The sequence below is a fragment of the Canis lupus genome, chromosome 8 (genome assembly GCF_048164855.1).
Source record: "Canis lupus baileyi chromosome 8, mCanLup2.hap1, whole genome shotgun sequence".
NCBI lineage: Eukaryota > Metazoa > Chordata > Mammalia > Carnivora > Canidae > Canis > Canis lupus.
This window is the reverse complement of record NC_132845.1, coordinates 65,184,149-65,197,695: the sequence shown is the minus strand read 5'-3', so window position 1 is coordinate 65,197,695 and position 13,547 is coordinate 65,184,149. Positions and strand designations below refer to the sequence as shown.

The 13,547-nt window shown below is 51.7% G+C and overlaps 1 protein-coding gene across 8 annotated transcripts in view; it reads left to right on the top strand.

Annotated features, from left to right (window-relative positions):
• FBXL18 (F-box and leucine rich repeat protein 18) overlaps positions 1-13,547 on the top strand; it is a 66,334-nt gene that overhangs the window by 9,703 nt on the left and 43,084 nt on the right. For all 8 annotated transcript variants that reach the window (XM_072836886.1, XM_072836888.1, XM_072836889.1 and 5 more), the window contains one exon: positions 2,972-4,506. In XM_072836886.1, the coding sequence (XP_072692987.1) occupies positions 2,972-4,506 (1,535 nt within the window). The remainder of the gene's footprint in view (positions 1-2,971; positions 4,507-13,547) is intronic.

Below are 13,547 nucleotides of genomic sequence, written 5' to 3'. Positions count from 1 at the left end.
TTTTTTTTTTTTTTTTTTAGATTTTTTTTTTTATTTATTTATTCATGACAGACACACAGAGGGGGAGAGAGAGAGGCAGAGACACAGGCAGAGGGAGAAGCAGGCTCCATCCAGGGAGCCTGATGTGGGACTCGATCCCGGGTCTCCAGGATCACGCCCTGGGATGAAGGTGGCGCTAAACCGCTGAGCCACCCGGGCTGCCCAGCGTCCACTCTTCTGATGCACAGAGCAGATGTCGCCTTGGTTATTTGTCTGGCCTAGGCAGAGTGCTGGGGGAGGGTGCTGGGGTGCCCGTGATGCCATTTCCATCCAGGGCTGGCCTGTTCATACATTTTCTTTTCAGAAGCTACTGTGTAGGGCTTTTTATTGTGGAGTTCTAGGGGTTCTCATGTACTCTGGATCTTTTGTTGGATACCCGTATCATGAGTATTTTCTCAGTTTGTGGCTTGCCTTTCCATTTTTTTAAACAGTGTCTTTGAAGAGAATAAGTGTTTAAGTTGAAGTTCAACTTGTTGATTTTTTTTTTTTAAGTTCATGTTTTTTGTAATCTGTTGAAGAAAATTTTGTTAAACCTGGGGCCATAAAGATTTTCTGCTATCTTTTCCTTTTCTTTTTTTTCTTTCTTCATTTGCTTTTTTATAAAGATTTTACTTATTTATTCATGAGAGAGAGAGGCAGAAGCACAGGCAGAGGGAGGAGAAGCAGGCTGTATGCAAGGATCCTGATGTAGGACTTGATCCTGGGACTCTGGGATCATGCCCTGAGCCAAAGGCAGATGCTCAACCACTGAGCCACCAGGAATCCCTTTTCTTTTTTTAAAAAATATTTTATTTATTTATTTGAGAGAGATAACGAGCATGGGGGAGGGGGTGGAGCAGCAGAGGACTGAGAAAGGGCCCCTGATGAGTAGGGATACTGATGTGGGGCTCTATCCCAGGACCCTGGGATCATGACCTGAGCCAAAGGCAGATGCTCAACCACTGAGCCACCCAGGTGCCCTTGCTACATTTTCTTATGGAAGTTTTATAGCTTTAGCGTTTATGGTAAGTGTGGTGTGAGGTAAGGATCTAGGGTTCCTTTCTTTGCATATGGTTGTTCAGTTGCTCCAACATCACTTATGGACAAGGTTGTCCTTTCCTTAATGATTGCCTTGAAAAAATTTTTTGTTTTGTTTTTTAAATTTTTTTTAAAAGATTTTATTTATTCATGAGAGACAGAGAAGGGGAGGCAGAGACACAGGCAGAGGGAGAAGTAGGCTCCATGCAGGGAGCCCCACACGGGACTCAATCCTGGGATTCCCGGGACTCGATCCTGTGATCCTAGGACTCGGTCCTGGGTCTCCAGGATCACGCCCTGGGCCAAAGGCTAGCGCTCAACCGCTGAGCTACCCAGGGATCCCCTTGTTTTTTAATTTTAATTCCAGTATAGTTAACATATAGTTATGTTAGTTTCAGGTGATTATATACCTGATTATATAGTGATTCCATACAATACCTGGTACTTATCACCTTAATCCCCATCACCCATTCTCCCCTCCCCAACTCCATCTAGTCATCATCACTTTGTTCTCTGTAGTTAAGAGTCTGGGGGATCCCTGGGTGGCGCAGCGGTTTGGCGCCTGCCTTTGGCCCAGGGCGCGATCCTGGAGACCCGGGATCGAATCCCACATCGGGCTCCCGGTGCATGGAGCCTGCTTCTCCCTCTGCCTGTGTCTCTGCCTCTCTCTCTCTCACTGTGTGCCTAGCATAAATAAATAAAAAAAAATTTTAAATTCACGTGATTGAAATCATATGGTATTTGTCTTTCTGACTTTTTTCACTTAACATTGTGTTCTCTAGCTTCAGCCATTTTGTTGCAAATGGCAAGATTTCATTCTTTTTTATGATTGCCTCGCAACTTTTGTTGAAAGTCAACTAACAACATATCTTAAAGGTAACAATAGAGGTCTTTTTTTTTTTAATATTTTATTTATTTATTCATGAGAGTCACAGAGAGGCACCTGGGCTGCTCCCATGGCAGATTTTTGAGGAATATTTAATGATGTGAAAACACAGATGATATAAAGGAGAGAGCAACAGCCAGATCAAGGCACAACCCTGTTGTGTAGTTCAGAGAACCCCATGTAACATAACATTTACCATCTTCACCGTATTTAAGTGCTTGATGCTGTATGTTAAGCAGTATGGACATTTGTGGTATTGTACCAGCATTATCAGTGTTTCCAGAACTTCTTTGTCACCCTGAACAGAAGCTCTGGATCCGTCAAGCAGTGACTTCCTATTCTCCTTTTCCCCAGCCCCTAGTAACCTTTATTCTGCTTTCTGCTTTTGAATTTGCCTATTCTGGATAATTGATGTAAGTGGAATCACACAACATGTGATCTTCTAGGACTGGCTTCTTTTCACATTGTATGATGTCTTCAGGTTTCACCCACATTGTGGCGTGTGTCAGAGCTTCGTTCCTTTCTGTGGCTACACAATCTTTCATTGTGTGTACAGACCACATTTTGTTCATCCATCTGTCTGTCGGTGGAGCTTAGGTTGTTTCCATCTCCTGTGGCTAGTGCTGCTGTGAACATCGGGGCCCATGGAGTGAGTCCCTGTTTTTTCCATTACCTTGGGTGCATGTGTGGGAGGGGAATTACCAGGTCACCTGTTCACTCTGTGTTTAGCTTTTTGAGGAACCACCATGCTTTTCCACACCAGCTGCACCATTTTTATGTTCCCGCCTAGCCGGGGACTCTTGATAGTTGGCCTACAGTAGGTAAGCTTGTGGGGACAGGAAGGAGGTGCCAGCTCTCCCCTCAATGGTCCCTTCACCTCCGGAGTAGAGCCCCTGCAGGGCCCCTCATGGCTCCCTGATTGTCGTGGGGGAGGGTGTGACCTGAGGGGAGGTGAAGGGGTCACCTGGGTGCCTTCAGTCCCTTTCCTTTCTTGACCTGCCCCCTCCCTCCCCTGGCCCTGTCCTACAGGCAAGTGAGGACAAGGTGAAGCAACTGGTGAAGGAGATCGGCCGGGAGATCCAGCAGCTCAACATGGCCGGCTGCTACTGGCTGTCAGGTGCCACCATTGAGCACGTGGCCCGTTGCCGCAGCCTGGTGAAGGTGAACCTCTCTGGCTGCCACCTGACCTCCCTGCGTCTCTCCAAGATGCTCTCAGCCTTGCAGCACCTGCGCTCTTTGGCCATCGACGTGAGCCCTGGCTTCGATGCCGGCCAGCTGAGTGGTGAGTGCAAGGCCACACTGAGCCGCGTGCGGGAGCTGAAGCAGACGCTGTACACACCCTCCTATGGTGTCGTGCCCTGCTGCACCAGCCTTGAGAAGCTGCTGCTCTACTTCGAGATTCTCGACCGCACACGTGAGGGCGCCATCCTCTCAGGCCAGCTGATGGTTGGCCAGAGCAATGTGCCCCACTACCAGAACCTGCGGGTCTTCTACGCGCGCCTGGCCCCTGGCTACATCAATCAGGAGGTGGTGCGGCTCTACCTGGCTGTGCTCAGTGACCGCACGCCTGAGAATCTTCACGCCTTCCTCATCTCTGTGCCTGGCAGCTTCGCTGAGAGCGGGGCCACCAAGAACCTCCTGGATTCCATGGCCCGCAACGTGGCCCTGGATGCCCTGCAGCTGCCCAAGTCCTGGCTCAACGGCTCATCCCTGCTCCAGCACATGAAGTTCAACAACCCATTTTATTTCAGCTTCAGCCGCTGCACCCTGTCCGGTGGCCACCTGATCCAGCGGGTCATTGATGGAGCCAAGGAGCTCCGCAGCCTGGCGAGCCTGAACCTCAGTGGCTGCGTCCACTGCTTGTCCCCGGACTCCCTGCTCCGCAAGGCGGAGGACGATATTGATAGCGGCATCCTGGAGACCCTGGTGGCGTCCTGTCGCAACTTGCGGCACCTCAACCTCTCGGCTGCCCATCACCACAGCTCCGAGGGCCCAGGCCGCCACCTCTGCCAGCTGCTGGCTCGGCTGCGCCACCTGCGCTCCTTATCCCTGCCTGTCTGCTCTGTCGCCGACTCAGCACCACGGTCCGACCGTGTGCCTGCCATGCACGCTGTGCCCCGTGGCTTTGGCAAGAAGGTGCGCATTGGCGTGCAGTCCTGCCCCAACCCCTTCTCGGGGCAGGCAGGCCCTCAGCCTTCCTCCGTGTTCTGGTCTCTGCTGAAGAACGTGCCCTTTCTGGAGCGCCTTGAGCTGATCGGGTCCAACTTCTCCTCTGCCATGCCGCGCAACGAACCTGCTATCCGCAACTCCCTCCCGCCCTGCAGCCGGGCACAGAACGTTGGAGACTCGGAAGTGGCTGCCATTGGCCAGCTGGCATTCCTGAGGCACCTGACGCTGGCCCAGCTGCCCAGCATCCTGACGGGCTCTGGGCTGGTCAGCATCGGCCTGCAGTGCCAGCAGCTGCAGTCTCTCTCACTGGCCAACCTGGGCATGATGGGGAAGGTGGTCTACATGTCTGCGCTCTCAGACATGCTGAAGCACTGCAAGCGGCTGAAGGACCTCAGGTGAGGGCCCGGGCAGCTCCTCTATGGCCTCTGGGGCCCCTTGGAGGCTTTAGAGGTGGCGGGGGATGTGGGTCACACGGCCTCTCCTCTGGCAAATGCTTGCATACCTACTGCCTGTCTGTTGAGATGGGCAAGATGTGGGCTGGTCTCTAGTGGCTGAGAGTCAGGGGGTGGCAGGGCTGGCAAGGGGGCAGCGGTGGGTGGAGCCTGGGAGGGCAGGAGGCAAGGATGTCCTCATCATAGTGGCAGCTATGAGTGCAGTAGTAGATGCAGCTGTGTGTGTGCAGTCTTGCCCAGTCCTCATGACCCCCCTAGGTGGCAGCTGTTATTCCCATGTAGCAGAGCTGGTGAGAGAGCCAGGAGCCGAACTCGGGGCTTTCTGTCTGACTTTGTCATTTTTAAAGCTACAAGTCAGTGAGCAGGGAGACTCAAGGCCAGGGCTTTCTGGGAAAGTAGGTAGCATGCCCCATGGTCTTGCAAACACATGTCCAAAAGCACAGGTGAGGTGAAAGAGCTTCAGGACTCTAGTTGGAGGAGGGAGTGGGCCCATTTCCAGTTGGGAAAGCACTCGTCCTTGCTGTCCCCCAGCACCCCACCTGCACTGGAGGGGCCAGGATGGAGGGGTGGGAGAGAGCAGCACTGAAGTGGGGGCTACACACTGTTGGGAGGTAATGGTGGTGGCCTGGAGTGGGATGGCAGGCTGATCTGAGAGAGGGAGGACAGGACCTACCCACGCCATTGTCACAAGAGCCCAGATATGAAACAGACTCCTACTGCATTGAGCCATGGAGTGAGGAGGTTTCTCGTGAGGACCCAGCATTTCAGGGGGAAGCTTTTGTTGACTTAAGACATGTTTGAAAATCTTGACAGATCTGGTCTTGAAAAATTGCACTGTTTCCCAAAATTACTCGGAAAGTATGGCTACAGCAGAGCTCAGCTCTACCAGGGATTTAGGCTGGGGAGGGAGTGGCGGCAGGGTGTAGATCCATTAGCTGGAGCTGAGGGGTGGGTGGCTGGGGGCTGTGCCAGGGGCACTGAGAAGTGTGTCACTGCCCCCACCATGGTAAGCCTGCACTTTGTGGCTTTGCTGAGGGCCAGGTGCTGAGCCAGGGGCTTTCAGGTGCTGTCAAGTTTAATCCCCTAGACAGGCCTTCATGGTTCCCATTTCACAGATGGGGCAGTGGGAGCCTGAAGGAGCAGTTGAGGCTCACCCAGCTCAGTCTAACTCCAGAGCTTGGCCTTGGCCCTCAAGCTGTGCAAAATGGAGACATCTGTGTCCTTTGCAGACCTCTACTCTCCCCTCAGGAGGGGACATGTGACAGGAAATGGACCAGATTTGAGTTGGAGCTGGCAGAGTGCTTTGCTGCTCACACCCTGGAGCTTTCCAGAGCTCCTCTGCAGGCTGTGTCTACCCTCCCTCTGCCTCCCCCACCAAGCATAATACATACACTACGGCTCCTTGAGGCCTTGCTCATCTAGGGGTGAGAGCCCCGGGGGCCAGCCTCAGCCTTCCACGTGGCAGGGCAGGTATTTTCCTGCCATGTGGGATCCACACGTCCTGGATTCGCAGCATGGGTCCTCAGCCTGAGTGTTCACAGAACCCCATATTTGGGAGTTGTTTATGCTGTGTTCTGTGCATTCTAGTTACACTTGCTTTGAGAACTGTAATGCTGAATTTTTAGAATCCCCTGGTTTGGAAATCTGAGTCAAAGTTAACTTCACGTGAGTTTTATTGTGCAGTGTCTGAGAGCCTGTAGCCGTGTGCGTCATCACGTGTGCTGGTCTCTGGCTGTGGCCTCCCCAGCGACTTCTGCAGCTTGCCCAGAGGTCATACAAGATGCCATGAGCCAGTTAAGGACGCTTGATGGGTAGAGTTGCTGTGCCCATTGCAAGCCCTTTGGTACCCTCTGTCCCACTCCAAATGCAGGGGTGCCCAGATAGGCCTGACATTCCTGGCTGCTGTCTTCCTGGGGCTTGCAGGAGTGAGGATGCAGGCCTGCTCTTTTTTCCTCACTTGTCCTGACATCTCTTATCCTGCCCACCTCTGCCCTGTGGCCTGCATTGGGTCCTCTGTGTTAATTTCTCTGGCTTGAGCACCTGTCCTGCTGGGGTGGGTTGGAGGAGGGGTCTTGACCACAGGAGGCAGCCTCCTCCACCAACCCCCAGCACGGGCTGGGCCTTTCTGACTTCAGTGGCACCCACGCTTGACTTCTTGCCTGCATGTCTGCAACACCGGGAATCCATGCCTCTCTTTTCACTGGTTCTTTTCTGTCCAGTGCCTTGTTCCGCGTTGCTGCCTCTTATGCCTTTGCTGTCACATCACTGGCCTTTCTGGAGGAAGTGGTGGGAAGTGCGTGGTCAGCAGGCCACATGTCACTGGAAGCTGCAAAAGAATCCCGATATTTAACAAACAGAAGACTCCACAGCTCTGCGACCCTGCTAACCTGTCAGAGTCTGTGATTGGGAATTGAATGTTTCTTAATTAGGAGAGGCAAAGTGAGCATTCAGGCTCTAATTTCACTAAATTCCAGGTCAAGGTATTTCTGGATCTCTCATCTTTGCTAGCAGGTTTTATTTGCCTTCTTGCCAGCCCGTTAATCCTTGTGCCTTTTCTGACTGGACTTTGGTCACACCATTTTTCATTGTTGGTGAGTGTTGGATAAAAACGGCAATTGATGAAGGTAAAATAAAGTAACACATTCACGTAATTTAACAAGTCAGAGTAACTGAAATCTCTCCCCCAAAACACCCACCTCACATCCAGAGTGTTTGGTGTCTGCTGCCTGTGGGACCACCTGGAGACTGCAGATGTTCCCAGTTCCCTGGACTGCTCGCCACCCTGCCCGGTGGGAGAGGGGAGCAGGCGTGACGTCTAAGCTGGTCCCCTCTTCCCCGCCTCACCCAGCTCCTGGGTTCTCTACCTGTAAAGTGGGACTGGTAAGACAAAAGGAATTTGTACGTGTAAGGCCTATGGAACAGGGCTTGGCACCTGCAGTCCCCATGATGGTTCTTTATCCATCTAGCAAATATGTGAGCACCTGTTATGTTAGGTTCTGTTCTAGGCAGAGAGATGCTTGTCCCTGGGGAGCTTACATTCCAGTGGGAAAGTGGGCCAACAGTGCATGGAGGGAAGAATGTGGTTTATTAGAGAGTAAAGTATGCTGGAGATAAAGAAGCAGTGTGGGGTGAAGGATGCCAGAGGGCAGGGAATGGGCTTCATGAATCTGAGATTTGAGAAAAGAATTCACAAAGTTAGCAAAGTAGAACTTGGGAAGAACATCCCCAGCCAGCCAGATAGAGTGTCACCAGCCGCCAGTGTCCATAAATCATAGGCAACTTACATTTAAATGAGTTAATGTTAAAAAAAATAATAATAATAAAATAAATGAGTTAACGTGAAATAAAATCAAGTGTGCAGTGTCTCGATGGCATGAGCCATGTTTTAGGTACTCAGTGATGGCATGTACTCGTGGCTGCCATGACAGACAGCACCCATGTGGAATGTTCCCATCTGCATGGAAGGTTTGTTGGACGAGCCAAGTTTGTGCCAGGGCCCTGAGATGGGGTGTGCTGGGTGTTTCAGGAGCAGCCAGTGGCCTCTGTAGCTGGAGGGGAGCAGAAGGGCAGGTCACACTGCTGTGTCGAAACAGGCCAGGGCAGGAGCAGGGCCACCATCAGGAGACCGTACCAGACATTCAGGAAGAGACGCAGAGATGGTGGATTGATTGAATCCATGGGATTGGTGGGGGTCAGGGTGGGTCCAGGTGATGTGGAGGCTTTGGCCTGAGCAGTTGAGCCGATGTGGCTGCCATCAGCTGAGAGGGAAAGGCTGTGTGACACGGCTGCGCATGTGCATACCGGAGTTTATGAGGCCGTGATCTCTGGCCAGTGTGTGGAACTGAGCAGACTACAGACTGGGCCTGGGGTCTTCAGCAAGAGTCCAAAGGCAAAGTAAGAATCAATAGAGCAGACTGAGCAGGAGCCTGCAGGGAGACAGACAGGGAGGTGACAGAGGGAATGGAGAGGCATTCTGGGAGCTCTCGGAAGGGATTGGGGTGCTGGCATACTTGTCATGGCGCAGGTGCTTTACCTGTGCGTACAGGTATTGACTCCTTTGACATTCTGAACAACGCCAGGAGTAGAGATACTATTGTCCCATTTTGCAGATGAGGGAAGTGGGGCCCAGAGGGTTGAGGAACTTGCCTAGGTGACAGAGCTGGTTTGTGGTCTCCTGGAAGCACTTCTGCCTCACAGGGCTGTTGAGGATCGAAGAGCGTAACACAGCAGCATTTAGTGGTCACCAAGTGGCTTCCGGGGCTGGAATGTGATCCTTGTGGCCAAGACCCTCCCCAGGGGCAGGGCCATGCATGTGTGGTGAGTTTTGTGTCTGGGGAGGCCCGGAGGACCCGGGATAAATGGGTTTTGTAGGTCAGCTCAAGAACTTGACCACCGCTCATAATGGACTCTCTGTGCATACCGGCTCTGAGAACCATGTCTGATCAGAGCTGGGTACTGCCTGTTCAGAACAGACACCGGTCTCTAAGACGCAGCCAAATGGCCCCATTCCTCTGGAGTCCTGCCTTCTGCGGCAAGCTGAGCCTGGGAAGGCTGGAGTGAAAGGAGCAGGTGGTACTTGCCCGCCTGCTGTGGGCAGGAGCCACAGAGAGGAAGTGGTGCTCTTGAGCCCGGGAGAGGCTGGCACACTGCTTCTGGGGCTGCCTTCATGGGCAGCTCCTGCTTTTCCTGGTAGAATGTCCCTGAGATGGCAGCCCTCGGGGTCCCCGGCTGGCTAGCTGCTGCCACCATGGTCCCCATCGGTGAGGCCCATCAATTTGAGCTTTGTGGCAGCCGGGTCTCCTGGCCGGGAGCTGCCTCCCTGCAGCCAGGGCTGCTCCTGTGGGGAGGTGGTGCAAGGAACATGTTGTTCCGCTGGTGCCTTGTGTTTCGTGGTGCACCTCGGCAGAGAGAGGATTACGAGCCGGACAGAGAAGGGCACCTTCTTTCCCAAGACTGATTAAGCCCTGCCTAGTCGGGGAGGGAGGGGAAAGCATTACCCTGAGTCACCCTGGCTGCTCATGACCTCAGAACCAGGGCAGTGTCTGGGCGGAAGTGGGAGGGCTGGTTTGGAGTCAGGCCCTGGAGGCTGTCCCAGGACCGCCCTAGAGGCCTAGGCTCTGCTGGAGTGTGTGGGCAAATGGGGGGTGCTCTCCTGTGCCCACCGAACCTTGGGGAGCCCAGGCTGCCTTTTGGGGAGCGGGTTTTGGAGGCCAGATCCTCACTGGTTGGAAGGTTGAGGCAAGCTGGGAGGGAGCAGGACCACGAGGCCCCCCCAAGGCTAAGGTAACTGATGGATAATTTTCCTCATCCCACCGCCCTACCTGCCGGTGCTGCCAGCCTGCTGCCCTGTGAGGAGCCAGGGTGTTTGGATGTGCCAGCCCCTGTCCAGGCAGCTGGTGGAGTGGTCAGGCCTGCCCCATCCCAAACAACTGTTGCAGGTGGTTTCCTTCAGAGTGGAAGTGGTTGGCTAGTTGAAAACTGTTTAAAGACATGTGTGAACATAGCACACTTTTCCTGTGCTTACTGGCTTTGTAACCAAGCTCTTCCTTGGTTAGCATGGACCTGCAGCGCCACCTAGTGACCAGGGCACCCCATGTCTGTTCTTTCCTGCTGGATGCCCCAGGGACAAACCAGAGATTGTGGTCCCGATGCTGGACTTCCTCCCCTCTCATTTTCTCACTTTCAGGTCTGCAAAGGGATGCTTACCTTGGGACTTTTATTTTATTTTTTAATATTTTATTTATTTATTCATGAGAGACAAACAGAGAGACAGAGACAGAGAAGAGACAGAGACAGAGGGAGAAGCAGACTCCATGCAGGGATCCTGACGGGAAACTCAATCCTGGGTCTCCAGGATCATGCCCTGGACTGAAGGTGGCGCTAAACCACTGAGCACCCGGGCTGCCCACCTGGGACTTTTAAAATAATTATTTGTTTTTGAAAGAGAATGAAACAGTGTGTTTGGACATTTTCTTAAGTCAACTTTCCAAAAAAATACACATTTCTAACTGGGAATGACTTTTGCTTGCTGTGTGGGCCTTGTGTGACTTAGGTTGTGGCCTTATCCTTGCTTGGGATGAATTAGGATGGCCACCTTCGTGTCTTTGAGAGGCACTGCTCTCTCCTCTCTGAGTTCTTTTCTATTTTTTTTTATTTAAAAACACTTTTAAAAAAGATTTTATTTATTCATGAAACACACACACACACACACAGAGAGAGAGAGAGAGGCAGGCAGAAACATAGGCAGAGAGAGAAGCAGGCTCCAGGCAGGGGGCCCAATGTGGGACTTGATCCTGGGACTCCAGGATCACACCCTGGGCTGAAGGCAGGCGCTTAGCCACTGAGCCACCCAGATGTCCCAAGTTCTTTCTTTCTTTTTTTTTTTTTTAATTTTTATTTATTTATGATAGTCACAGAGAGAGAGAGAGAGGCAGAGACACAGGCAGAGGGAGAAGCAGGCTCCCTGCACCGGGAGCCCGACGTGGGATTCGATCCCGGGTCTCCAGGATCGCGCCCTGGGCCAAAGGCAGGCGCCAAACCGCTGCGCCACCCAGGGATCCCGAGTTCTTTCTTTTTTAAAAAAAGATTTTTTGGGGCAACCCCAGTGGCTCAGTGGTTTAGCGCTGCCTTCGGCCCAGGGCTTAATCCTGGAGACCCGGGTTCGAGTCCCACATCAGGCTCCCTGCATGGAGCCTGCTTCTCCCTCTGCCTGTGTCTCTGCCTCTCTCTCTCTCCCTTTCTTTCTCTCTCATGAATAAATAAGTAAAAAAAAAAGAAAAATTAAGGATGGAATTCATTCAATGAGATCTGGGAATAAGATCATGCAAAGAATGGCCTGCGTTCCATATCTCTGACTTGGAACACCCATTTACTTCATATCTCTGATGTCTGTGGCCCCCTGGGGGATTCTTTCCCTAGCGTTGGTGCCCAGAAAGCTATGTCACTGGCCTCCCTCCTGCCTTGAGCTAGGTGCTGCTCTTCTTATCCCTTACATGTTCTGAGTCTTTGCTTTGGTGGGAGAGTGAACATGAGGCTTTTGAAATCATACCACAGAAGGACCCATAGTTCCCCCCACAATGTTAGTGTCTGGAGCTTTACTAGGATTTCTACTTACACTTACTTACTTATTTGTTTGTTTATTTTTTTAAAAAGTAATCTCCATACCCAATGTGGGGCTTGGACTTGTGACCCAGAGATCAAGAATCAGAAGTTCTATTGACTGAGCCAGCCAGGTGCTCCTCTACTTACATTTAATTTAGATAATTTTTTTAAAAAAAGATTTTATTTATTCATGAGAGGCAGAGACACAGGCAGAAGGAGAACCAGGCTCCATGTAGGAAGCCTGATGTGGGATTCGATCCTGGGAATCCGAGATCATGCCCTGAGCCAAAGGCAGACGCTCAACTGCTGAGCCACCTGGGTGTCCCTAATTTAAATAAAATTAAGGGGCACTTGGCTAGCTCTGTCCGTAGAGCATGTGACTCTTGACCTTGGCGTTGTGCGTTTGAGACCTATGTTGGCCATAGAGAGTACTTTAAAAAATGAATATGGGCAGCCTGGGTGGCTCAGTGGTTTAGCACTGCCTTTGGCCCAGGGTGTGATCCTGGAGACCCAGGATTGAGTCCCACATCGGGCTTTCTGCATGGAGCCTGCTTCGCCCTCTGCCTGTGTCTCTGCCTCTCTCTCTCTCTCTCTCTCTCTGTCTCAGGAATAAATAAATAAAATCTTAAAAAAAAAAAAGAATATAAAATTAAAAACTAGTCTCACTAGTCACATTTCAGTGAGTGACGACTCCCCTACTGGACAGCTCAGGATAGAACATTCCATTGTTGAGGGACATTTTGTCCGGTGGCTGCTCTATTAGACAGCTGGCATTGGTTGTTTTTTTTTTTTTTTTTTTCAAAGACCCCATTTTATTTATTAAATATTTATTTATTTTTAGAGCATGAAGAGGGGGAGGAGGAGAGAGAATCTCGAATAGACTGTGCACTGAGCATGGAGCCCAATGTGGGGCTCGATCTCACGACCCTAAGATCATGACTTGAGCTGAAATCAAGAGCAGATGCTCAATGGACTGAGCCACCCAGGTGCCCCTCAAAGACCTCATTTTAAAATCCTTTCTCCCTTTGTCTTGTGATTTTTGTTTTTTTTAAGATTTTATTTATTTATTCATGAGAGAGAGAGAGAGAGAGAGAGAGAGGCAGAGGCAGAGACACAGGCAGAGGGAGAAGCAGGCTCCATGCAGGGAGCCTGATGTGGGATTCAATCCCAGGACTCCAGCATCACGCCCTGGGCCAAAGGCAGGCGCTAAACCACTGAGCCACCCAGGGATCCCATGTTTTGTGATTTGTTAGTGTCCCCAGATGTTTGGATGATGAGGACCTAGTGCATGGCATATCTTGGTCTTGGTTGGCTTTGAGGACTGGGGGGCCATCCACTGCCCTACACCCAGTCCTGGTTGGATCAGCCCCTCTCAGGATGTTCCTGCAAACAGAGCATTTGGGTCTGTCTTTCCTTGGCTGGAACGGGACACACTCTGTCCCCAGCACAGACCCACTGCCTTGTGGGTATGGGCATTTCTTTCTTTTTTTTTTTTTATTAAATTTTTATTTATTTATGATAGTCACACAGGGAGAGAGAGAGAGAGGCAGAGACATAGGCAAGGGAGAAGCAGGCTCCATGCACCGGGAGCCTGATGTCGGATTTGATCCTGGGTCTCCAGGATCGCGCCCTGGGCCAAAGGCAGGCGCCAAACCGCTGCGCCACCCAGGGATCCTGGTATGGGCATTTCTTATCCTGGAAACTTTTCCTTTTATGAGCACCCACAACTATAGATCACCTTGTCATCAGTCTCCCAGAAGGTCAGCAGGCTGGCTGCAAGGTTACAGTGAGAAACCAGCCTCGAGGGGGTATCTGTGGGTCCTGCATGGGGATGGAGGTTTTGCCCACTGCCACAGCCCCACTGGGGGAATCTGTGTCTGCTG